At 34.6% G+C, this 25331-nt stretch overlaps 2 protein-coding genes across 2 annotated transcripts; one reads left to right on the plus strand and one right to left on the minus strand.

The window, feature by feature from the left end:
• Nucleotides 1–321: 321 nt before the first annotated feature.
• Nucleotides 322–1866, minus strand: LOC140830252 (uncharacterized). The gene has a single exon (XM_073193535.1). The coding sequence runs from the start codon at nucleotides 1864–1866 to the stop codon at nucleotides 322–324; it is 1545 nt and encodes a 514-aa protein (XP_073049636.1).
• Nucleotides 1867–24020: 22154 nt separating this feature from the next.
• Nucleotides 24021–24749, plus strand: LOC140830253 (secreted RxLR effector protein 161-like). The gene has a single exon (XM_073193536.1). It carries the CDS (start codon nucleotides 24021–24023, stop codon nucleotides 24747–24749), a length of 729 nt encoding a protein of 242 aa, XP_073049637.1.
• The last annotated feature ends 582 nt before the right edge of the window (nucleotides 24750–25331 follow it).

The following is a 25331-nucleotide window of genomic DNA, read 5'->3' on the forward strand; positions in this document are numbered from 1 at the left end:
AGATCTGTTCTGATCCGCTCGGACCGCTTCCACATAACACTTTCTAGAAGAGGGTTGATCTCCCCGGACTTCTCCTACCCTTGCTCCCACAGGAAATTTTATTTTCTGGTGGTAGGTAGACGCTACAGCCCTTAACTCATTCATGGCCGGCCTCCCAAGGATGATGTTATACGATGAGGGGGAGTCCACCATAGTGAAGGAAGTCATCACTGTTTTCTTGAGATCGTGAAAGCCCAAGGTCAGAGGTAAAATAATCTCCCCTTCCGGATAAACCACGTGCCCGGCAAAGCCAAAAAGAGCAGTTTCCACTGTTTCCAGGTGTTAGCCCTGTAAATCCATCTGCTTAAAAGCATCTTTGAAAATTACATTCACAGAACTGCCTGAGTCCACGAAGACCCGCAGAATGTCATAGTTCGCCACTCGGGCTTGGATCACCAAGGCATCGTTGTGGGGTAGATTCACCCCTCTTAGGTCCTCCGGGCCGAAACTGATGATTTCCTCACTCTTCCTCGATCCTTCCACCTCCAAACACTCTCTCCTACTCCTTGACTTCCTCGCTCGATTGGAGTCTCCATCAGTAGAGCCTCCGGATATCATTTTAATCGTCCCTACAACCGGGGGTGACTTCTTTCTTTGCTCGGGTTCAGGCCCCCTCCTCCTTCCGGGTTCGATTCTAGGATTGTTTCTCACACCCCCTCCCCGGGAACTAGATCCGGGCTGCCGGGACGTCCATGGCGGCACCCTAGACATCTGGGTATTGATAATGGGCCTTGGGAGGGAAGGCACAACATAATTTCCCTTCAGGACTTTGCAATCCTCAGTGTTATGGTAGCCTAGCTTGTGAAGCGCACAAAATCCCTTTTTCTCCGGCCGAGCCAGTTGATGATCCGGGGCTAAATCCCTACTGCATTCCTGCACCTCCCTCTCTCGGGCAATCTTCAGAGGCACATTATGAGAGAAATGCCCTGAATTGCCCCTCTTTTGTCCCCTCTCCTCGGGCTTAGATACCCGGTCTCCTCTTTCTTTCCTCACCGCTTCCCTCTTTTGTTTCTGGGCTTCCTCCATATTTATGTACTTTTCTGCCCGGGATAACAGATCCTCAAAATCCCCGGGCACTTTTTTGGTGAGTGATTTGAAGAATTCACCCTCTCTCAAACCCTGGGTGAAGGCAGTAGTCTTGGTCTCGGTGGCACAAGACGGGACGTCTAGAGCCACTCTGTTGAATCTTCTGATGTAAGCCCGCAAACTCTCCTCAGGGCTCTGCTTTACCTCAAAAAGACTGAAGGCGGTCTTTTTGTATTTCTTACTACTACTAAAGTGGTGTAGGAATACCTTTTGGAAATCTCGGAACGAATGCAAGCTTTGGGGGGACAAACCCTCAAACCACCTCTGAGCGGAATCCACCAGAGTGGTCAAGAACACTTTGCACTTGATTCTATCAGTATAGCAGTGTAACATGGCCATGTTCTCGAATCTGGCTAAGTGCTCCTCCGGGTCCGCATTGCCATCATAATCTTTTATTTTGGCAGACTTGAAGTTTCCAGGAAGAGGTTCCCGAACAATGATATCGGCAAATGGACATCCCTTTGCCGCGGCCCGGGCAGAGCTGCGACTTTCCAGCTGTCCTTCTAGGACCTTCATTTGCTGCTTTAAATCTTTCAACTCCTCTGCTGTAGTCGGAGCCTTCGACCCGGCACTATAATCTTCATTCTCTTCGCTCCCTTCCTCCTCCTCCTCCTTTCGCCCCTGCTCCTGCTCTTGCTCCTGCTCCTGCTCTGGTGGTGTGTTACGTCGAGAAACTTCTTTCCGGGCCATAGCATGAACCATTGCGTCAGCCATCATTTTTTTCAATTCCTCTCGGGTCATGGTTATAAGATTCTGGTCGGTATTATTAACGTTTACTTGTCTGGAAGATTGTCCCCCGTCCGCCTGGGCCCGGGAGTTATCTTGGTCTGTTCTTCTGGTACGAGCCATATCAACGCCTCGAGCTCAATATGATTTCCCACAGACGGCGCCAATGATGTGATCCTCTTGAAATGGGCGAGCCGGGTAAGGAGCTCCAATCGGATCAAATCAACAATTTTTAATGTTTTGGGAATTTTGAGCGAAGACAATGGCTTGAACGGCACCTGCAAACAATGAGAAGAACTCGTGAATGGGCGCCGGAGGGGTTTCCGACGTAGCCACTCCGATGATAAAGTCAGCAGGCTGCTATGATGATGAACTTCGAACAATATTTTAGGAAAAATACATAGAATGATTAAAGTTCCAAAGGCCCCTTTAATGACATTAATACCTGCTATTTATAGGAGAGGAATGGGTAGTTACCTCGATTCCCGCGTCACCTACTAAGTCGGTTCACCATACTAGCTTCTAATGACTTCTCGGACACTCCAAACCCAAGTTGCTCTGGCGGATTAGATTGACTGTAATGATTACACTTGAGTGTGGCTCATTTATCGAGGTAGCTCTATTCTCGAGGTTGCCCAAGTGGGTATCCAACCGAGAACATTCCCTGGACATGTGAGAAGCACCCGGCCAACTCTATGAGGACCCGGGCTACGGATAAAGGATTGCGGATGAAACCATCACACCCGGGAAGGGAAAATTTACCCGGGCATTCACAAAACTACCCGGTACCCTGGTTTGTACCCATGGGATTCCGATGAACAAACCCATATCCTTATAGGGGTATCAGTGCTAGATACTGATAGAGTGAGAGGTAATTGTAAATCTTGTCTCATGACCTTCGCGTTCATTGACAGCACAAGAGCATCCATCTCTAATTGGCTAATGACTGTTGCATCATCTCTGGCAGGTGGACCATGAGAATCAAAATTTGTATTTTTCTTATCCAGAACGATCCGAAGAATGCTCTCACGTACCATCATGGCTAGAAAATTTCTTCGTTCCAAAGCTTTAGAGATTAAGTTTGTTTCAATCCAATCAAGAATCTGATTCTCAAGCTTAGTAGGACTCTGTAATTTTTGTGTTTTCATTTTCTCGAAGTGAACAGCGGTTCGATAAGCAAACCATTTATCAAATTTCTTCAACTTTAATGGTAGTTTGAAATTATTAGAATGGCTTGGTATGTTCTACCAGAATTATTTTGCCATTTGCTTTTGGATCAATCCGAGGCAGCTCGAAAATAGTGGGTTAAAGGGACGACAAGAATGATAACTGGTCTAATAGGTTCGTTAAAATGCTTGAATGGCTTGATCTTCTGTATTCTCCTCTTTTTCTCAGGCACGAGAGAGGTGCACACTTGAGTCACATGCAATTTCTCTTGTTCTTTGTCAGTTATTTTTGACTCAGACAGATCAACCATTAATTTTCTCTTAACTGATCCCTTTCTCGGGGACTTCTTTTTCTTTTTAATACCTTCTTCAGCTTGTCCGATTTCTTTCTTTACTGCCAAAAAATCCTCAAAAAAAAAACTGTCGGCAGGAGCATAGCATTTATTGCATGAATTTTCTGAAAAGAAAAACGTGTAGTTGGGTGGAAATTTTCAGAATGAAGGGAAAACGCGATTTTATACGCGTGTTCACACTGACAGAGGTTCTATAAATAGAGCTCCCCTCTTCATTCTGAAATCATCTCTTCTTCAAGTTTTCTCTCATCTTATAAGCATTTGAGTACTTAGTTCTATAATATTTGTGAGGTGTTTTGTTCTCCTGTATTAAGAGAGTGTGAGTTCTCTTTGGAAACACAGTGAGTGAGTTGTACACCACAAAATATTATAGTGAAATTCTTTTCATCTTGCCCGTGGTTTTTACCCTAATAATTTTTAGGGGTTTTCCACGTAAATCTCGGTGTCCAGTTTATTCTTTATTTTCAGGTTTATTATCTCAAATTCTGCACGTGAGACCAACAAGTGGTATCAGAGTCTTGGTTTAAAACTTCTTAAAATTCTGAGTATGCTCTGTGGTTGCAGCCTATACTGATCTTCCACATCAGAAAAGATTTTTTGAGATTTTTTATTTAAGGTGGGATTATTTTGTCCGGTCTACTAAAATTTTTGTAAACATAATAGCGGGAAGGTACGAAATAGCAAAATTCAATGAAAGCAATTTTATGCTGTGGAAAATAAAGATACAAGCAGTTTTCAGAAAGGTGAATTGCTTGGCAACTATTGGAGATAGACCGGTGGAGATTACAGATGATGGAAAGTGGAATGAGATGAATGATAATGCCGTAGCCAATTTACACTTGGCTATAGCAAACGAAGTTTTGTCAAGTATCTCTGAAATAAAAACAGCCAAAGTTATCTAGGATAGTCTGACAAAGATGTACGAGGTCAAGTCGCTATACAACATGATTTTCCTAAAGAGAATGCTTTATACTCTTCGGATGGTGGAATCTTCATCGATGACCGACCATATCAACACACTAAATACTCTATTTGCCCAAATCACTTCCATGGGCCATAAAATAGAGGAAAATTAATGTGCGGAGCTTCTACTTCAAAGTCTACCAGATTCATATGATCAACTTATCATCAACATTACCGACAATATTCTTATGGGCTTTCTAAGACTCGACGATGTCTTAACTGCGGTTCTCGGAGAAGAAATCTGGCGCAAGAATAAGGAAGACATGTTGGTTACTTCGAAGCAGGCAAAGGCTTTGCCGATGATAAAAGGAAGATTTATAGACCGTGACTCCAGTGGGAGCCAAAGACGAGGGTAAGAAGAAAAATATTTACTACTTTAAATGTGGCGGTAAAGGGCACTTCAAGAAAGAGTGTACGAGTATCGATAAAAGCTCTCAAGGAAATGTGGCCAGTACTTCAGGCAGTGGTGAAATATTATTCAGAGAAGCAGCAACTGTTGTAGAAGGCAGCCACAAATTTTGTGATACATGGATTATGGATTCAGGAGTGACGTGGCACATGACGTCTCGGAGAGAATGGTTTGATCATTATGAACCAGTCTCAGAAGGATCTGTATTCTTGGGAAATGATCATGCCTTGGAAATCGCTGGGGTTGGTACTGTCAAAATTAAAATGTTTGATGGCACCATTCGCACCATACAGGAAGTACGACATGTGAAAGGACTGGCGAAAAATCTTCTGTCTTTGGGGCAATTGGATGACATCGGGTACAAAACTCGGATCGAGAACGAGATCATGAAAATTGTGAAAGGCGCGCTTGTGGTTATGAAGGCGGAAAAAGTTGCTGCAAATCTGTATGTACTTTTGGGAGAAACACACAAAAAGGCAGAACTAGCTGTTGCATCAATTGGTTCAGGAGAAGAATTGACAGTGTTATGGCATAGAAAGCTCGATCATATGTCAAAACGAGGATTGAAAATTCTCTCAGAACGGAAGCTGCTGCCGAGACTTACAAAAGTGTCACTACCTTTTTGTGAGTACTGTCTTACCAGTAAACAACACAGATTAAAGTTTGTCACTTTTACTGTCAGGAGTAAAAGCATATTGGAGTTGATTCATTCGGATGTTTGGCAAACACCGGTTGTGTCCCTAGGAGGTGCGAGATACTTTGTCTCGTTCATTGATGATTTATCTAGGAGATGTTGGGTGTATCCAATCAAGAAGAAATTGGATGTTTTCCAGATCTTCAAAGATTTCAAAGCATGGGTTGAACTTGATTCAGGAAAGAAAATCAAGTGTTTGAGGACTGACAATGGAGGATAATATACCAGTGACGAATTTGATGTGTATTGTCAACATGAGGGCATCAAGAGACAGTTCACGACGACTTACACACCTCAACAGAATGGAGTGGCGGAGGGGATGAATAGAACCTTGTTGGACAGAACAAGAGCTATGTTTAGGACTGCGGGTCTAGACAAGTCATTTTAGGCAGAAGCAGTCATAACCGCTTGTTATATTATCAATCGTTCTCATTCAGTGGCGATTGATCTGAAGACTCCAATGGAGATGTGAACCTGGAAGCCGACGGATTATTCTCATTTTCATACATTTGGAAGTCCGGTGTAAGTTTTGTACAATGAGCAAGAAAGATCGAAGTTGGATTCGAATCCAGAATATGTATCTTCTTGGGTTATGCTGATGGAGTTAAGGGGTTTCGCTTGTGGGATCCTACTGTTCACAAGCTTGTCATCAGCAGGGATGTTATCTTCGAGGAAGATAAAGTAAAGGGAGACAAAGGCATACTGAATTCAGAAACTACTATATTTCAGGTGGAGAATAAGACAGACGAATGTCAAGTTTCTTGTGAAGCGGTACCAGAGCACGAAAAACAAGAATATGTTGAGTCTGAAGTTTCCAATGTGAGGCAGTCAACTCGAGACAGAAGACCACCAGGTTGGCTTTCAGATTATGTCACTGAAAGCAACATTGCATATTGTCTATTATCAGAGAATGGTGAGCCATCGAGTTTCCACGAGGCTATTCAAAGCTCGGATGTATCCTTATGGATTATAGAAATGCAAGAAGAGTTGGAGGCATTAGACAGAAATAAAACTTGGGATCTTGTTACACTACTACGAGGGAGGAAAGCCATTGAAAACAGATGGGTCTATAAGATCAAGCGTGATGGCAATAACCAAGTGGAGCGGTATCGTGCTAGATTGGTGGTAAAATGGTATACTCAGAAAGAAGGTATTGACTTCAATGAGATATTTTCTCTTGTGGTTCGACTTACAACAGTCAGAGTAGTGTGGCATTGTATGCGGTGTTTGACCTACATCTAGAACAGTTAGATGTGAAAACGGTATTTCTTCATGGAGATCTTGAAAAAGAAATCTATATGCTCCATTCAGAAGGTTTTGCGGAAAAAGGCAAAGAAAACTTGGTTTGCAGGTTAAAAAAATCTCTATACGGTCTCAAACAGGCGCCGAGGTGTTGGTACTAGAGATTTGATTCCTAAATCATGAGCCTTAACAGAGTGAGTGCAAACCCTTGTACATATTTCAAGAGGTCTGGTGATGATTATATCATTTTGTTGTTGTATGTGGATGACATGTTGGTAGTAGGCCCCAACAAGGATCAGGTCCAAGGATTGAAGGCACAGTTGGCTAGGGAATTTGATATGAAGGACTTGGGACCAGCAAACAAGATTCTAGGGATGCAAGTTCATCGAGACAGATGTAACAGAAAGATTTGCAAGACTTTCTTATTTGAAAAAAGGCTTGCAACGCTTCAACATGCAAGATAGTAAGCCAATATCGACCCCTCTTCCTGTTAATTTCAAGTTATCCTCCGAGATGTGTCCTAGCAGTAAAGCAGAGAGGATAGAGATGTCTCGAGTACCATATGCATCAGCAGTGGGAAGTTTGATGTTCGCCATGATCTGTACAAGACCGGACATTGCTCAAACAGTGGGAGCAGTTAGTCGGTATATGGCGAATCCTGGGCGAGAACATTGGAGCAATGTTAAGAGGATCCTTAGATATATTAAGGGTACCTCGAATGCTGCATTATGTTATGAAGGATCGGATTTTACACTTAGGGGCTGTGTTGATTCAGATTATGCAGGTGATCCTGATAAGAGGAAATCTACTACTGGTTATGTGTTTACACTTGCAGCAGGAGCAGTAAGCTGAGTTTCAAAACAGCAGACAGTTGTGGCATTATCTACAACGGAGGTAGAATACATGGCAGCTACTCAATCTTGCAAGGAGGCAATATGGATTAAAAGGTTATTGGAGGAGATCAGACACAAACAAAAGAATGTTCCTTTGTTTTGTGACAGTCAGAGTGACTTGTACATCGCAAGGAATCCAGCCTTCCATTCCAGGACCAAACACATTGGAGTCCAATTTCACTTTGTACGAGAAGTAGTAGAAGAAGGAAGTGTGGATATGCAGAAAAATGCATACAAAAGATAACATAGCTGATTTTCTGACCAAGCCTCAAGTGGTCTAGCAGAAACATAAGCAGCAGAGAATGGCAAGATTGAAAGGATGTGTGGAGATGTGTTTGATTCTCTATCAAATCTCCAAGTGGGAGAAATGTCGGCAGGAGCATAGCATTTATTGCATGAATTTGCTGAAAAGAAAAACGTGTGGTTGGCTGAAAATTTTCAGAATGAAGGGAAAACGCGTTTTTATACGCGTGTTCACACTGACAGGGGCTCTATAAATAGAGCTCCCCTCTTCATTCTGAAATCACTCCTTCTTCGAGTTTTATCTCATCTTATAAGCATTTGAGTGCATAGTTCTATAATATTTATGAGGTGTTTTGTTCTCCTGTATTAAGAAAGTGTGTGTTCTTTTTAGAAACACAGTGAGTGAGTTGTACACCACAAAATATTATAGTGAAATTCTTTTCATCTTGCCCGTGATTTTTACCCTAATAATTTTTAGGGGTTTTTCATGTAAATCTCGGAATCCAGTTTATTCTTTATTTTCGGGTTTATTATCTCAAATTTCGCACGTGGGACCAACAAAAACCACATTCTTGCACTTGTACATTGCGATGGACTTCTGATTGAGCATTTTGTGGACATGCTGTACTGAATATTAACCCAGTTGAATATTAGACCTTTCAAGAACTCGACAGATAGGTACAACAAAGACTTTCAAATTCTTGTTTGGGTAGAAATCATTGCAAGGAGAATTTTTTAAAGAACAGTGGACAGTTGACCTGGATACCTCTAGAGATTTCCACTACTACTTCAAATCAGTCCACGGTAAAAGCGTCAAAGGATCTACTTTTGGAATTCAGAGATTTTCAGACCAGAAGCCTCGATTTCATCCTGCAAGGCTTAAACAACATCGAAGTCAATGTAAACAACATTGATGGTGAATGAAGACATGTTGATGATTGAAAAAAACTAGTGAGTGCAAGAGAAAATTTGTGTGAATTTGCAGATAAGTGAGTAAAAAAATCAGATAGCTCGTTAAAATGAAACGGTGGAAGATTTTGAGAATATATACAGTCTCATAAGGAAAAACATGTCAGGCCATACGCCAGTAATTTTGTGGAAATAATTTGAAAATTCAAAAAAAAATCTTGAGCATACAATAAAAAAGTAAAGAAAAATTCTCATAAACATAAATTTAATTATTAATTTGTATGAGTCAAATTCAAATAAAACAATAACTCAGAATTTTTAAAAAAAATTGAAAAAAAATTTAAAAATGATTTTGCTTAACTAATTTTTTTACTTAGATCAGTATCATCAGTCATAGCTATAGGACAAGATCAGACTGGTCATGAGCTGACCATCATCTTGAGCTTAATATGTCTAATTATTGTCTTATCAGCTCGATCTAACGTTCTCCCTAAGTTGATGCATAAAGAATTAACTTATATCAAAAAGACTAAACATATTTCTAAAGTAAGAAAAATTAGTATATGGTGTAGGCTTTATGAAGTTATCAACAACTTTCTGATATGTTGAGACATGCTCCAGCCTTATGTCTTCTTCATAACATGATATCTAATGAAGTGATGTCTGATGTCGATATATTTGATTAGAAGTGATATATGATATCAATATGCTTAGTTCTTGAATGTAACACTCTGTATATGATTGTTAAAGCACTTGTATTGTCATGGAAAAAATGAGATTCAACTTCTTGAACATCATGATCTCTTAATTGTAATTGAATCCACATTAGTTGTGCACAACAACTACCAGACTCCAAGTACTCATATTCAGTTGTTGATATGGACATGGAGGTCTATTTTTTGTTGAACCATAAGATCAATCTGTCTCACAAGAACTGTCAAGTTCCATTGTGCTTTTCCTATATAACTTACAACATGCATAATCAACGTCAGAATACCCGAATAAATTGAAACTGTAATATTTTGGATACCACAGACCAACATTTTGAGTCCTTTTAAGATATTTTACATTTCTTCCGGCTGAAATAATGTGAATATTTAGGGTTTTCTTGAAATATAACACATATACAAAAAACAAAAATGATGTTTTTCTCCTATCTGTTATATTATATCAGTGATCCGATCAAACTTCTATATAAAGATGCCTCAACCAAATGTCCACTTTAATCCTTGTCCAACTGAAGAACTTATGGGGTGTGGCAGCCACTGAACAATTTTCCTACCAAATTTGTTTAGAAGTTCTTTGGTATATTGGGCTTGATTAATGGAAGTTCCATTATCAAGTTTTCTAACTTGTAATCCAAAGAAAAATGTAAGTTCACTCATTGAACTCATTTCAAATTTTTCCTACATTAATTTAGAAAAATTTTCACATAATATAAGATTAGTTGATTCTAACATGATATCATCAACATAAATTTGTATAAGTATGATTATCTTTCCTAAATTTAAATAATGTTATATCAACGGCACCAATAGTAAAACCATGATCAAACAAAAATTTAGATAAAACGTCACACCAAGCCCTAGTAACTTGTTTCAAACCATGCAAAGCTTTGTCTAATTTAAACATACAATCATGGAATACATTATTCACAAATCCAAGTGGTTGTACAACATAAACATCATCTTGTAACAAGCCATTTGATAAGCCCTTTTAACATCTATATAGTAAACTTTGTAATCCTTAAAAATAACATAAGAAAGAAAGATCCTAATAACTTATAACTAATATGACTTTATTTCTAGTTACAGTATCATTTTTATCTAATTTATTTCTATAAACCCTTCTTGATAAACCCTTCTTGTGCCTATAATTGATTGATCTACAGGTCTAGGAACTAGATGACATACTTTGTTTCTATCAACCTGATTTAGTTTCTCTTGCATTAAATTTATCCAGTTTGAATCATCCAGAGTTTAATCTAATTCTTAGGTTCTAATTGCAAAATAAATGTGTCATGCTTACATTAATCAATCATTTGACTCTAGTTCTTAGTGAGGCTACAGGGTTATCTATGACCAGCTTATGTAGATTATTCTTATTCTATCGGTAACATTGTTCAAGTGGATTTGGATTTACAACATGAGGATCTTGATCTTGGACCGGATCAGCTTTTGATTTTGATTATTATCACTTTGTGGAGTATCATATTGATTTTGAATATCATCATTGTGATACAATGAGTTTGGTTAAAAAACCTCAAAAAAGGTGTAGTCATTGTTTTATTTTTCTCAATATTTAATGAATATAAATAAAAAAAAATTATATATAAGAGATAATATTGTAATATTAATTCAATGTTATGGCGGTAAGATTAAAAAAACCTAATGAAAAAATTTGTAACCACAAATTTGATATGATCGAATTATTAATTCTATCAAGCCAACCAAGTACAACCTTATTTTATCTATATATTTTAAAATACTAGAAAAATGCACGTGCGTTGCACGTAAAAAACTAAACTACTGAAAATATATGTACGAAATTTTAATAATATTTAAATGAATTAAAACATGGTTATTAACATTTATCAACTGAAACAAACTAACCCATAAAAAATAAAAAAATCATGACCATAGACGGTATATAAATCAGAGAAAGTATCTTATCCACTTGACACACTTTCCAATATGCTTCTTGGTTGATTTTGACAACTTAACAGCTCTTTGTCGTAGTTTGTTATAATATAAATATAATTGTTTTGATATGCTCAACAAGTATCTGATCGTCTTTAACATCTATTATGTTATTTACAATCCTTATCCGGGATCTGACATGCTCGTAGTTTGCTTCTTTATCACGACATTTTTTCGATTTTCTATATTGTTTTTATTTGATAATCTTATTTTTCCGACTATTTTTTTTTGTTGTTAAATGATTTTTCAGCTTTTGACAATAATCAACTATAACTCCTAAGAAAAAATGTTTTTACTCGTGATAAGTTTTCACTTGTGACTAAAAGTATTTATAACCTATATATTCTTCAACAACATAACCAATGAATGGTGTTGCACCTTCTTCAAATATTGTGATATTTGTGATATCATTTTTATATATTTAGTATCATATTATCAACATATAGCTGTAAGGTTAATAAATTTTTAACAACTATTTCTCAATCAGTGTGAGAAAAATACTTGAATTTTTTCAAATGGCTATATCTTAGAATTGTGTGCTCATTTAATTTGACACAATTCAAGAAAGTCATCTTGATCGTCATTTTTTGGAAGCTTTGAAATAATGATTGCGAGCATCATGTCATGATGATGATATAGTTTCAATCTCATTTGTTGCGTTTAGAACATAATATTATATTATTCATTGAAACAAAACAAATTTTCTTCTATCGAGTTTATATTTTGTTTTATAATATTTTATATCTTGTGGAACGATATACAAAATTAATTATTGTATTTTAAAAATCTTGAGAAGAGATACGAATAATGTTATTAAGATATGCATATGAGATATCATTCAAATATATGTCAAAGTATTTGTCTTATTCAATATCTCATCTAATAATATAACCATTTAGATTTGATGAGCATTTTATGATAGTCAAAATTAATTTGATGAAATATTGTAGAATTTTATTTGAATTTCAATATTTTGTAAAGTGAATTTATTTGACGAGGATTTTTCTATGCTACCATCATATATGTTATAAATTAGCTAGTTAGACACTTTGACTAAAAAAAGAGACAAAAACAATCTCGTATCACCTCGAAATATATCGAGATAATATTGGAGAAAATAAAGTGAAACTGACTCAATGTCTCAATAAAATGCACATAATTGATCTGTTATATTGTGTCAACAAAGTTTTAGAATTGTTCTCATAAATAGAATGAGAATTATGCACAATTTGTTTTTCATGTATTTCTTTTTCTAAATGAATAATTTTTTTCTTTTTGAAAAAAACTATTTTATTGAGAAATATTGACATTTTATATGACATTCATATGTCGCACAACCATGAAGTAGCAACATAATCATTATATAACACTTAACGTACACATACAATTCTTCAATTCCTTATTCATTATGTTTCGTTGAAATTTAAATCTGAATCATTCTTGATCTTAACATTTTGCTTTAAATATGATTTAATATATATGTATATGTTTCATGTTACTTAATTAGACCTAATTTCAAATATCTATAAAAAAAATGTGCTTGAATTATATCATACAGAAATTAGGACATAGTATGTAGGACCGAACGCTTGCCGCTTTACCAAAAGCTATAGCTAGTAGTAATGGTGCAACTCAAATCTTTTAAATCGCGCAGCAGCTCAAGCACCACAGTTCGGCCGCTCAAGCAAGCAGGGACAATTTTTGCATCCAACAATCTTCCTCCCAATAATTGCACTCCTTGCAATCAATGGGAATCGAACCCGTGACCTTGCCTCTGATACCAATTGTAAGACCGATCGCTTGTCGTTTTACCAAAAGCTATAGCTAGTAGTAATTGTGCAACTCAAATCTTTTAAACCGCACAACAGCTCAAGCACCACGGTTCGACCGCTCTACCAAACAGGGACAATTATCGCACCCAACATAGTAATACACAACATTATTTTTTTATTTAACATGTCTTTTTTTTCATCAACTATGTTTGTCAAAACTTTTTTGTTCAAAATTTGACGCATTTCATAGATTATATGTATGAAAAACCAAGAAATTATATAATTCACAGAAATCATTTACTATTCTCTTCGTAGAACAGAAGACTCAAAATACGTGGCTTTGATTGATGTACTCTCATATTTATTTTTATATAAACAACAAGACACATGATATAATATCAGAAAAATCAATTACCGCCAACAATACTAACCAAAACGAATAAAAAAATCATAACACAAACAACCTCGATAAGAAAAAAAATTATAACTCAAAGGTTAAAAATAATTTATTTAGTACAATAACAAAAAAATTGAAGTATATACGAGCAATAAAAACCATAAATCACTCTCAAATTAAATATTAACTCATATTATTCACAATTTGTATAAATTTTCCAATATTTTTTTCAAATAAAAAGAAGAAGCCTTATTAATGTCATCGTTTTATAGATATTCATTTCACTTCTTTAAAAAACACATGAAAAATGGTGCCTTGAAATCATAATAAAACCATTTAAAAAAGTACCCGTAATAATATAATACAAAGTCACACAATTTTTCTTAAACCATAGAAACATATTAGACTATTGACTAAATATATCTAGCAACAACAAAACATGCATTAACTTGTGATATAATTAAAATTTATAATCATGCATAATCATTGAATTAGAGCAAAATCGCATGTCAAAAATCTACTGGATATTATATATTTTAATAATTTATCCATATTTGTCGTTCACCAGAGGACTCTTAGACCTACCAAATTTTGTAGTTCACCTATTATTTTCATGATAAATAATATTACAAAAATAATATAAGCAAGAACATAAAAACTCAAATTAAAATGCCTTCTATCAATTTAAGTAAAAAAAATTGATTAGAGAATATAATAATATCGTAAAAAATTTAAATATTGATTTATAGACAGAAGTTTGAAAATACATTTGCCCCAATAAATAAAAAATGTTATCTCTTGATATTATGAGACATAAGGTAAAACGAATAAATATTTCAATCTTTTTAATATTTTCTAAGTCACTTCAAACTAAGTAATCTAAGCAAACAGAAAACATGCATTATGTGTTTAAAAATTAAAAAATATCTCAACAATAAAAAATTGAAAAATAACCGTTTTTGTTGGATATTTGATTTTGTTTTCTCTTTTCTTTGTGCAAACAAACAAATCACATAAACAATGCAAACACAATTACATGATCAATACAAAAGACATATAACAATCAAACATGTTAACGCTAGGGTAAAAAAAACTCCTCTCATTGCAAGAACACAAAATGATCAAATGGAGCATATTATTTAGTAATATTTATTTAGCAGCATTTATAAAAAAAAATTAACTAAATAACTTAAAAACAATGTTTGAAATCACTTAAAGACAAATATTTCTCTCAATCACATATCTTTATTGACACTTAAAGAGTCTGAAAATATTTTTATTCTAAATGGGAGAAAGAAATTTTGTATGGCATTAATATTTATAAATAATTTATTTTTATTCAATCCGAATCATTTCCCTTTGTCTTCCTGTTATTATTTGATGACAATGTATAAATTTAAGTAACTAAAATTAAATTTAAAGTAAATTAAAATAATAATTAATTTGATTGAGTTAAATACACTATTAATGATCTTATTAAACTAAGAAAAAAAATGAATTAAATAACACCATTAATATGACAAATTGTAAAACAAAAAAATAATATAATAGTAAGCTAACAAATGAAAGTCATATACTTAATAGATTAATAATAGATAATATATCATTATGTATTTAGCATCATATATTGAAAATTGATTTAAAAAAATATATATTAATGATTATTATTAAATGAAGGTCACATTCATATATTTATATTAGTATAGATTAGTATAGATAGATATAGATAGATATAGATTATTTGTAAGGTTTTTTCACAAAACAAATTTTAATCTCGGCTATTGAATTTAAAAGTTTAGTAATTAGTAAATAAATAATAAGGATAAAGATTAAAAGTTTATTAATTAGTAAATAAATAATAAGGATAAGGACAAAAGAGTAAATGCATAATTGTAATTAATAATTAATAATAAGGATTGAATTTAAAAGTTTAGTAACTAGTAAATAAATAATAAGGATAAGGACAAAAGAGTAAATGCATAATTGTAATTAATAGATAATAATAAAGATAAGGACAATAGAGTAAATTCACAATTCAATCTGTATATTTATATAGATATAGATTTTTTATAAAAATAAGATTTTATTGTTTATAATATCATAAAATAATAAATAAAATATAAGACATTGATTGCTAATGAAATATTATTTGATTATATATCTTTGTTCATTTATCAATTGACTCAAGTTCTATAAATGATTACAACTATAAATCATTATATATTATAAATATACATTGATTTATATTTTTATACTATGTATATTTTATCATCATATCTCACTAGACGAATAATGCCTAACGCAGCGTTTGGTTGGGCGGATTAGGTGTGATAGATTATGTTATCACATCTAATCATGCGTTTGGTACGATTTTTATTTAACCAATTCAATCCTTCCTATGAGTGATTAGGTGATATTACGTGTGATAAAATAATACATCTTTCTTCCGTAGGATTATTAATCCCTCCTCTATCCCTACTTTCTTTCCAATTTTACCCTTCTTCCTTCATCGCTATTGAACCACCTCGGCTGACGGACCGCCGTCGTCGCCGTCGTGCCGCCGAACATACGCCGGACCGCACCGCACAGCCGTCGCCGGACCTTCGCCGGAATGCCATCACCGCCGTCGGACCGCCGACTCACCGCCGTCGTCGGACCGATGTCTTCGCCGCCACGTCGTCTGCCGGACCGCCGCCGCCGGATTGGAAGAAGAAAAAAAAGAGGAAGGGTAATTTTGTCTTTTCATAAAAAATTTCAAGATTATCCTACACTTAAAAATCTTACCAAACATACTATTATATATTACATATCTACGACAATCATTTTTTTTATCATTTACATACTAATCATTAATTTATTTTATTCTGCAACCAAACGCAGCCTAAAAGTTTTAAGCTATTCAAAATAAATTTATGTGTGGAAGTTCAATAATAAACATGTAATCTATTGAGACATTATTGTACATAATTCAAATTCAAATCAAATCAAATTCAAATCGTAGTCAAATCCACTCTATAACTCGTGATTCGAACTCCGACATGGCGTACCAAATATGCATTTAAATACAATTGTGCATTTAGAATGAGTCGTTTGAAATCTCTATTTGAAATGCATCGTGTAATTATTACACAATGATTGTCTGGATCATAATGAAATTCAAACAATTATAATATTACTTGAATTTGAAATCAATTATGGTAAGTATCATTTTAATATGAATTCTTTTATTTAAGTTATCTAAACAATAAAAATATATTTGAATATTTAAAAGTAATTTCAAATCAATGTTTTAAATTAAATTTCAAATTAATAAAATAAAATAAAATTATTTGAACATCTAACCTCGTAAGAACATCTCCAACACATCTCTATTTTGGAGGAAATCTCCAAAATAGAATATGGGTTGGTGCTTCAACCCAATTTCAAATGTCATCTCCATTTTAGATATTGCAATAGTGATCATCTATTTTTGGAGGATCACTATTCATTTGAAGATCAATATGGAGATTTCACCAAATGACTGAAATGTCATTATAACAATTGCAAAATAGTCTTTTTGTTATATATATATGATATTTAGGTGATTGATTTGATTGTAATTTTCCTTTTATAGACTAACCTCTCTACATTATAAATAGATGTGTTTAGTTGTAATAAGAAAGATTTTTTTTTCTCTCATTCTCTCTACTAAATTTATAACAGGTTATCAGCACGAGTATTCTTCAAAGGTAAACTCATTAATTATTTTTCTTTCGTATGTATGCTCTCGATGAAGCACAATATGTAGATTTCATACTGGTGCTCTCGAAATAGCAAATATGATCTTATGATGATAATTTTATTTTATATTAATGCTCCAGAAGTAGCACAATGTTTTATGTGTATATTGATGCTCTTGAAGAAACACAAATTCTTATTTTATGTTGATGTTCTTAAAGCAGCACTACATATTTTTATGTTGATAATCGTGATAGATACAAGATCTTAAATTTACCAATATTCCTAAAGAATATTATTCAAGATCTTATATCTATCAATATTCCTGAAGAATATTATCCAAGATCTTCAATTTACATTCCTGAAGAATATTGACTAAATACAAATTAGAAATACATTTACTTTATATGCATTTACATTTTGACCATTAACGTGATGGATTCTTAATTATTATTATTTTTTTCTCAGCTCTACGTATATACTAATTGATTAGTGACTTATTGCACTTAATAAGTTAATTATTGTTGGATTTTATATTGCAATATTAGTACTAGTTAGGATTTTACATGGTTTTGAAAACTATTGATTAATTATTTTCCTTGATAAATGCTTTTACTATAATTGAATATGTTAATATATCTATCAAATCTGTTTCTAAATATGGACATGATTAAAATTTGTGATATTATATAACATTTTTAATATTATACCAAAAAAAAATGTCTCTAAAATTTCATTCGTTATTAATTTTCTTAATTTTTTTTTCATTTAACAGTTGATATGGAAAATATTACCAAACTCGAATTCGAAGCACTTGACATCAGTGGAAAAAACTATTTGTCATGGATTTTTCATGATGAGGTTCATCTTATTTCTAAAAATCTTGGAGATACGATAAAAGAAGCAAACAACGAATCCCTACAGGATCTTGCAAAATCACTCATTTTCCTTCGTCACCATCTCGATGATGGATTGAAAGCCGAGTATCTCACTGTGAAAAACCCGCAAGAACTTTGGAAAGATCTTAAAGAAAGGTTTAACCATCAGAGAGCTATAATTCTCCCAAGAGCCCGCTACGAATGAATCCACCTTCGCCTGCAAGATTTCAAATCTGTAAGCGACTATAATTCTGCATTATTCAAGATTTGTTCCAAGCTCAAACTTTGTGGAGAAAATATTTATGATCAAGATCTACTTGAAAAAACATTCTCTACTTTCCACGCATCAAATGTACTCCTGCAGCAGCAATATCGTGAACGTGGATTTAACAAATACTCTGAGCTTATTTCATGTCTACTAGTTGCTGAACAGAACAATGAACTACTAATGAAAAATCATCAAATGCGCCCAACCGGCTCTACACCATTTCCTGAAGCAAATGAAACAGCATTCCCTGAAGTGAATGTCACTCAACCCAAATCCCTCATTATGGAAGAGGGCGTGGACGCGGACTGTGGGGACCCGGACGCTAATCTTTTCTTAATCATCTTTGGGATTTAATTATCAGTTCTGATAAACAGGGTCTAAAAAAATTTCTTTTTAAAATATAACTGCGGAAGGTAATGGAATCTCAATAATACACATGTCTGTATAAAAACTACATTTCAGTATTTAAAAGTACCAATATGTACAACATTCTAATCTAAGGTTCCAGTAATAAAACCATATCTACTACAAGTCCGGAATCACCACGCTAACTCGTCTTCTCTCATCGTCATCTCGACCCTGATCAAGCCCCACCTGTTGTCATGCACACATACAAAACAAGACAACAGCCGGATACTCCGGTGAGAATAAATCCCAGTATAAAACATGGTAAATATGCATATACACATAATAATTCATGAAACATGCTGTCATGAATAAACTAAAACAATAGTAATAGATTTCATCATCTATGAAATCTAATCTAACTAAACAAGCAACTCTAATCAGATAAACATGCATATAAACAATCTAAATCATAAAACATGCTAGCACAACTGAAAGCAATAACGATGGGTCCCATGATCTAGGAGCCACATCCATATAAGCATGAAGTCCTAATCAAATCATGTCTAGACTTGACTCGATCTATAACTCTAGGGATCCCGTAATGAATAAGACGTCAATGGCTGTTACCTACTCAACTGATCGTGGTAACTGTACGTCTTATTCCTAGACTTCGGCCATGGCTGTATCGTGGTGCTACAATAGGACAATGTCTGCTCCTATGTACGATACACCGAACGTCTAGAAGTCTGACAATGACTGTCAAGACTTTCCTATCTTAACTGCAATGAATAACAATCTGTAAACAAAGCATAATTAGGTAACAATATAAACAATAATCTAGTATGTGATTTTATTGGGAAACTCAAATTAATCTAATTTGAGTTATGCTTCCCGAATATCACATGAATTATACCTTTGTCGTCCCGGTCTGACGATGACGAAGACATGTATTCAAATCTGTCCATCTCGAATCTGAAATGACAATATTGAATACGCTGTATCAGTGAATAACTCAATACACAACCTGTTCTGATCAATACTCAATTCAGTACATAATCTGACCAATATCTGAACAAGGCACAATCTAATTCACTACTGAATCTGATCAATACACAATCTGATTAATCTAAATAAACTGATGTTTCGACGGCATAACAATACAGTCTTGATATCCCGTCAATCTCCACATCACAAATATAATATCAGAATCTATAATCAATACCAGTACAATTCATAATCTGAATATCTGTACACATAAGATTAGTCATAACACAACTCTGATAGTAATCTCAATCAATTCAACTCTGAAAGTCATAACAATTGCATAACCAGTCTATTCTTTAATCTGACTTCACTTATACACTGTCTAGTGTAGTAGAAACATCATATCTGATTCATATTCAATTCTGACAATATCGTAAATTCAAATCATGTCTAAACGTAACAACTTACGTCCAGTTGTAGCCTGCGTTGATAGGAACACAGTACTGAAGTCGGATTCAAAATCAGACGGACGGATTTCTCACAAAAGGCGTAAGGATTTTCAACCCTATTCCGGAACCTTTCTCGAATCCTTCGTTCTTCTTTCTGAAGAAATCTCGAAGTATACATATATATATATATATATACACACATACGATGCATGCAAGAAGGCAAGTGGCGAAATCTCGTTTTGCATGATTCGCGCTCGAGCGGTCAATCTTTACCGCTCGAGCGCGGAGCCTTCTGTCCAAGCCTCGGCGATTACACACTGGCGCTCGAGCGGTAACTTTCTGCCGCTCGAGCGCCAGACATTCTGTCCGAACAATACTTTGCGATGCATTGGCGCTCGGGCGGTGCTTTTCTACCGCTCGAGCGCCGAGGGTTCTGGCCAAATCCTTGGCTACTTATGCAACGACGCTCGGTCTCGGCATAACGGTTCATTTGAGTTCTTACAACCTTAATCATGCCAATTAATCAACGTCTGATTATAATAATTAAATCTCGGGCATTACACGGACGCGGACGCGGACGTAGCAATGGTCAAAGGAAAAATTATCAGAAATATTATGGAAACAGACAGAAAACAAACCACCAGCTGTGGAAACCGAATAATGAAGAATCAGTTGGAAAACCAAAAGAATATGAAGATGAGTGTTTCAAATATGGAACGGAGGGGCATTGGTCTCGTACCTGTCGTACGGCAAAGCATCTTGTGGATCTCTACTAAAATTCAATCAAAGGAAAAGGAAAAATAAAGACAAATTTTGCTGATGATGATGGCCCTGTCGACATAACTCATTTAGATGTCTCTGATTTCTTTGCACAACCAGATGGGAATATTGATCATTTGATTGGGGGTGGTGTGCTAGAAAATATAGATTGATCAAATTCTGATTCTAGTATTTTTTTCTTGTCTTAGCTCAATGTTTTTAATTATCTATGTATTTTTTCTAGAATGTCCTCGTTATTATATCTTGGTTTAAGATTTTTCTTGAGTTGTAATAAGTGATAACTATTTTGAGGACCTTGTTTAACTACAATTTTATTTTATGAATCTTAGAGTTATAATTTACTTTATTATGCATTTATTTTTAGATTAATGAGGGAATATTCAGACGTTTGTCTAGCTGATAGTGGTACAACACACATCATCCTTAAAAGCAAAAGGTATTTTTTTATAATTAACATTAGCTGAAAATAATGTTATAACAATATCGGGTGCATCAAAAATTATTGAAGGCCATGGAAAGGCAAAATTAATTTTACCAAATGAGACAAGTCTATATATTAAAAATGCTCTATATGCTAGCAAATCTAATAGAAATTTGCTTAGCTTTAAAGATATCCGCCGAAATGGATATCATATTGAAACATTGAATGCAAACAATGTTGAATACCTTTGTATTACATTTATTATATGCGGCTAGAAGCAAATAAAAGAAAGATTACGTGCACTCTCCTCTGGAATGTATTGCACAATAATTAAAGCAATTGAGGCAAATACAGTCACAAACACGAAGTTTGTTGACAAGAAAATTTTCATATTATGGCACGACCAACTTGGTCACCGTGGGAGTTCAATGATGCAAAGAATAATAAATAATACTCGTGGACATCCCCTAAAGAATCAAAAGATTATTTTAAATAATGATTTTTCATGAGTGGCATGTTCACAAGGCAAATTCATGCCTCAACTAGGTGGTCACATGTTAGTTTGCTTGCAACTCAAAATATAGCTTTTTCAAAGCTACTTGGTCAAATTATTAAATTACGAGCCCAATTCCCTGATCACCCAATCAAGACAATTTGTCTTGATAATGCTGCTGAATTCAAGTCACAAGCATTTGATGATTTTTGTATATCAATTGGGATCTCAGTTGAGCATTCAGTTGCTCATGTTCATACACAGAATGGTCTTGCAGAATCATTTATTAAAAGATTACAATTAATTGCAAGACCTCTACTCATGAAAACAAAACTACCATCCTCAGTCTGAGGTCATGCTATCATACACGCTGCATCACTGATTCGTGTAAGACCAACTAATTACCACCAATACTCACCTGTGCAGCTTGCGTATGGTCGAGAACCTGAAGTTTCTCATATTAGAGTATTTGGTTGTGCGGTACAAGTACCTATCCCACCTACACAACGGACCAAAATGGGTCCACAACGTAGACTTGGAATTTATATGGGATATGACTCACCTTCTATCATTAGATATTTGGAGCTATTAACAGGCGACTTGTTTACCGCAAGATTTGCAGACTGTCATTTTGATGAAAGTGATTTTCCAACACTGGGAAGAGCAAAATTGTATCCAGAAGAACAACGAAAAATTTGTTGGAATGAGAAAACATTATCACATTATGATCCCCGAAACAATCAATGTGATCAAGAAGTTGGAAGGATCATTCACTTGCAAAGAATTTCCCGATGCTTTTGTTAATACAAAAAATGTAACAAAGTCACACATACAAGTGGAAAATACTCCGGTGAAGATCGATGTCCCTACAGGACCATCTAATACTTCACCCTTAAATGGATCTAAAATACGCCATAAACGTGGTCGAATGATTGGTTCGAAGGATATAGTACCTATAAAAAGAAAGGTGCAAGAAAAGCAAGAATTGAAAGCTCCAGAAGAAGCAACCTTACATGATACTACAAGAAAAATAAATAAAACAGATGTGGATAACGTGATTCAGGGAGAACCAAAATCACATGAAAATACCGAGACTTCAACAAATTATTTGATATCTCGTAAAATATGGGATCAGAGAAAAACAAACATTGACAATGTTTTCACTCTTAATGTGGCCCTTAATATCACGCAAGGTGTTAATGACCCCGAACCACAATCTGTTAAAGATTGTCAACAAAGAAATGACTGGCCGAAATGGAAGGAAGCTATACAAGCTGAATTAGATTCTCTAGAAAAACGTAAAGTGTTTGGACCCGTAGTTCAAACACCTAAAAATGTAGTCCTTGTAGGATACAAATGGGTGTTTGTACGAAAAAGGAATGAAAATGATGAAATTGTAAGATACAAAGCCAGACTTGTAGCTCAAGGTTTTTCTCAAAAACCTGGAATCGACTATGAGGAAACATACTCACCTTTGATGGATGCCACAACTTTTTGATTTTTGATTAGCTTGGTTGTATCAGAAAATTTGGACATGCGTCTAATGGATATTGTCACTGCATATTTATATGGTTCACTTGATAACGACATATACATGAAAATCCCTGAAGGATTTAAACCACCAGAAGTAAGTGATACAACCCCCAAGACCATGTTCTCGATAAAATTGCAAAAATCATTATATGGATTAAAACAATCCGGACGCATGTGGTACAATCGTCTTAGCAAGTCTCTACTACAAGAAAGTTATACAAATGATGTTATTTGCCCATGTGTTTTTACAAAAAAGAACGGATGAGGGTTTTGCAATCGTGGCGGTATATGATGATTTAAATCTTATAGGAACTCCCGAAGATCTCACCAAAACTGCCAATTATTTAAAAAGTGAATTTGAGATGAAAGACTTGGGAAAGACAAAGTTCAGTCTTGGATTGCAAATTGAACATTTATCCGAAAGAATGTTTGTTCATCAATATTCATACACATAAAAGATATTAAAACGCTTTTACATGGACAAAGCACACTCATTAGCATCACCAATGGTCGTTCAATCACTCGACACTAATAAAGATCCTTTCCGCTCACTTGAACATGGAGAAAAAAATCATTGGTCATGAAGTACCATATCTTAGTGCAATTGGTGCATTGTCATATCTTTCAAATTGCACTCGACCAGATATAGCATTTTCTGTTAATCTCCTAGCAAGATATAGTTCTTCTCCAACCCGAAGACATTGGAATGGTGTGAAACACATATTTCGTTACCTTCGTGATACAACTAATATGAGATTGTTTTATTCGAAAAAATCAAATTTATCTTTAATAGGATATGCAGATGCAGGCTATCTTTCAGATCCACATCAAGCCAAATCTCAAACAGGTTATGTATTTACACGAGGGGGCACTGCTATTTCATGGAAGTCGACAAAGCAAACTTTAAAAACGACATCATCTAATCACTCTGAGATCATTGCAATGCACGAAGCAAGCCGAGAACGTATGTGGTTGAGGTCCGTAACCCAACATATTCAAAGATCATGCGGGTTACCAACAATGAAAGATAGCCCGACGACTATATTTGAAGATAATGCTGCTTGCATCGCACAACTAAAAGGAGGATATATCAAAGGTGATCAAACGAAACATATTTCGCCAAAGTTTTTCTACACACACGAACTTCAGAAGAAAGGTGATATTGATGTACAACAAATTCGTTCTAGTGACAATGTAGCTGATTTATTCACAAAAGCGTTACCAACATCAACATTCAAGAAATTGGTGTACAAGATAGGGACGCATCAATTAACAGATCTTCGGTGATTGAAATCAGGGGGAGTATTAGTTGTTGTCCTCTTTTTCCTTCGTTCAGGTTTTTCCCACTGGGTTTTACTGATAAGGTTTTAACAAGGCAACATTGGATTCTCCATCAATCATCTAAGGGGGAGTGTTATATATATATGATATTTAGGTGATTGATTTGATTGTAATGTTCCTTTTATATACCAACCTCTCTACATTATAAATAGAGGTGTTTAGTTGTAATAAGGACTTGTTTTTCTCTCATTTTCTCTACTAAATTTATAAACTTTTTGTATTTTTATGTATTTGTTTTGCTCCATCTTATATTATTAGATTTCAAATTATTTAATTAATTAATTTTAATGTTAAATAATTTTTATACTTAGTTAATTTGTTTTAATTGTTTTATTATTTTCATGAATTAATTATAAGTCTGTTTATAATAATCATGAAATGGAAATAATAAACAAGATAATGATCACAAAAATTAATAATATAATTTATTAGAAACACTTATTGTTTATTTAATTTATTTAACTTGATAAACATGCGATTTTTTTAGACGATAAACAGTAGACAATACTAAAAGACATCACCAACAAT

This window comes from Primulina eburnea, chromosome 4 (genome assembly GCF_022965805.1).
Source record: "Primulina eburnea isolate SZY01 chromosome 4, ASM2296580v1, whole genome shotgun sequence".
Taxonomy (NCBI): domain Eukaryota; kingdom Viridiplantae; phylum Streptophyta; class Magnoliopsida; order Lamiales; family Gesneriaceae; genus Primulina; species Primulina eburnea.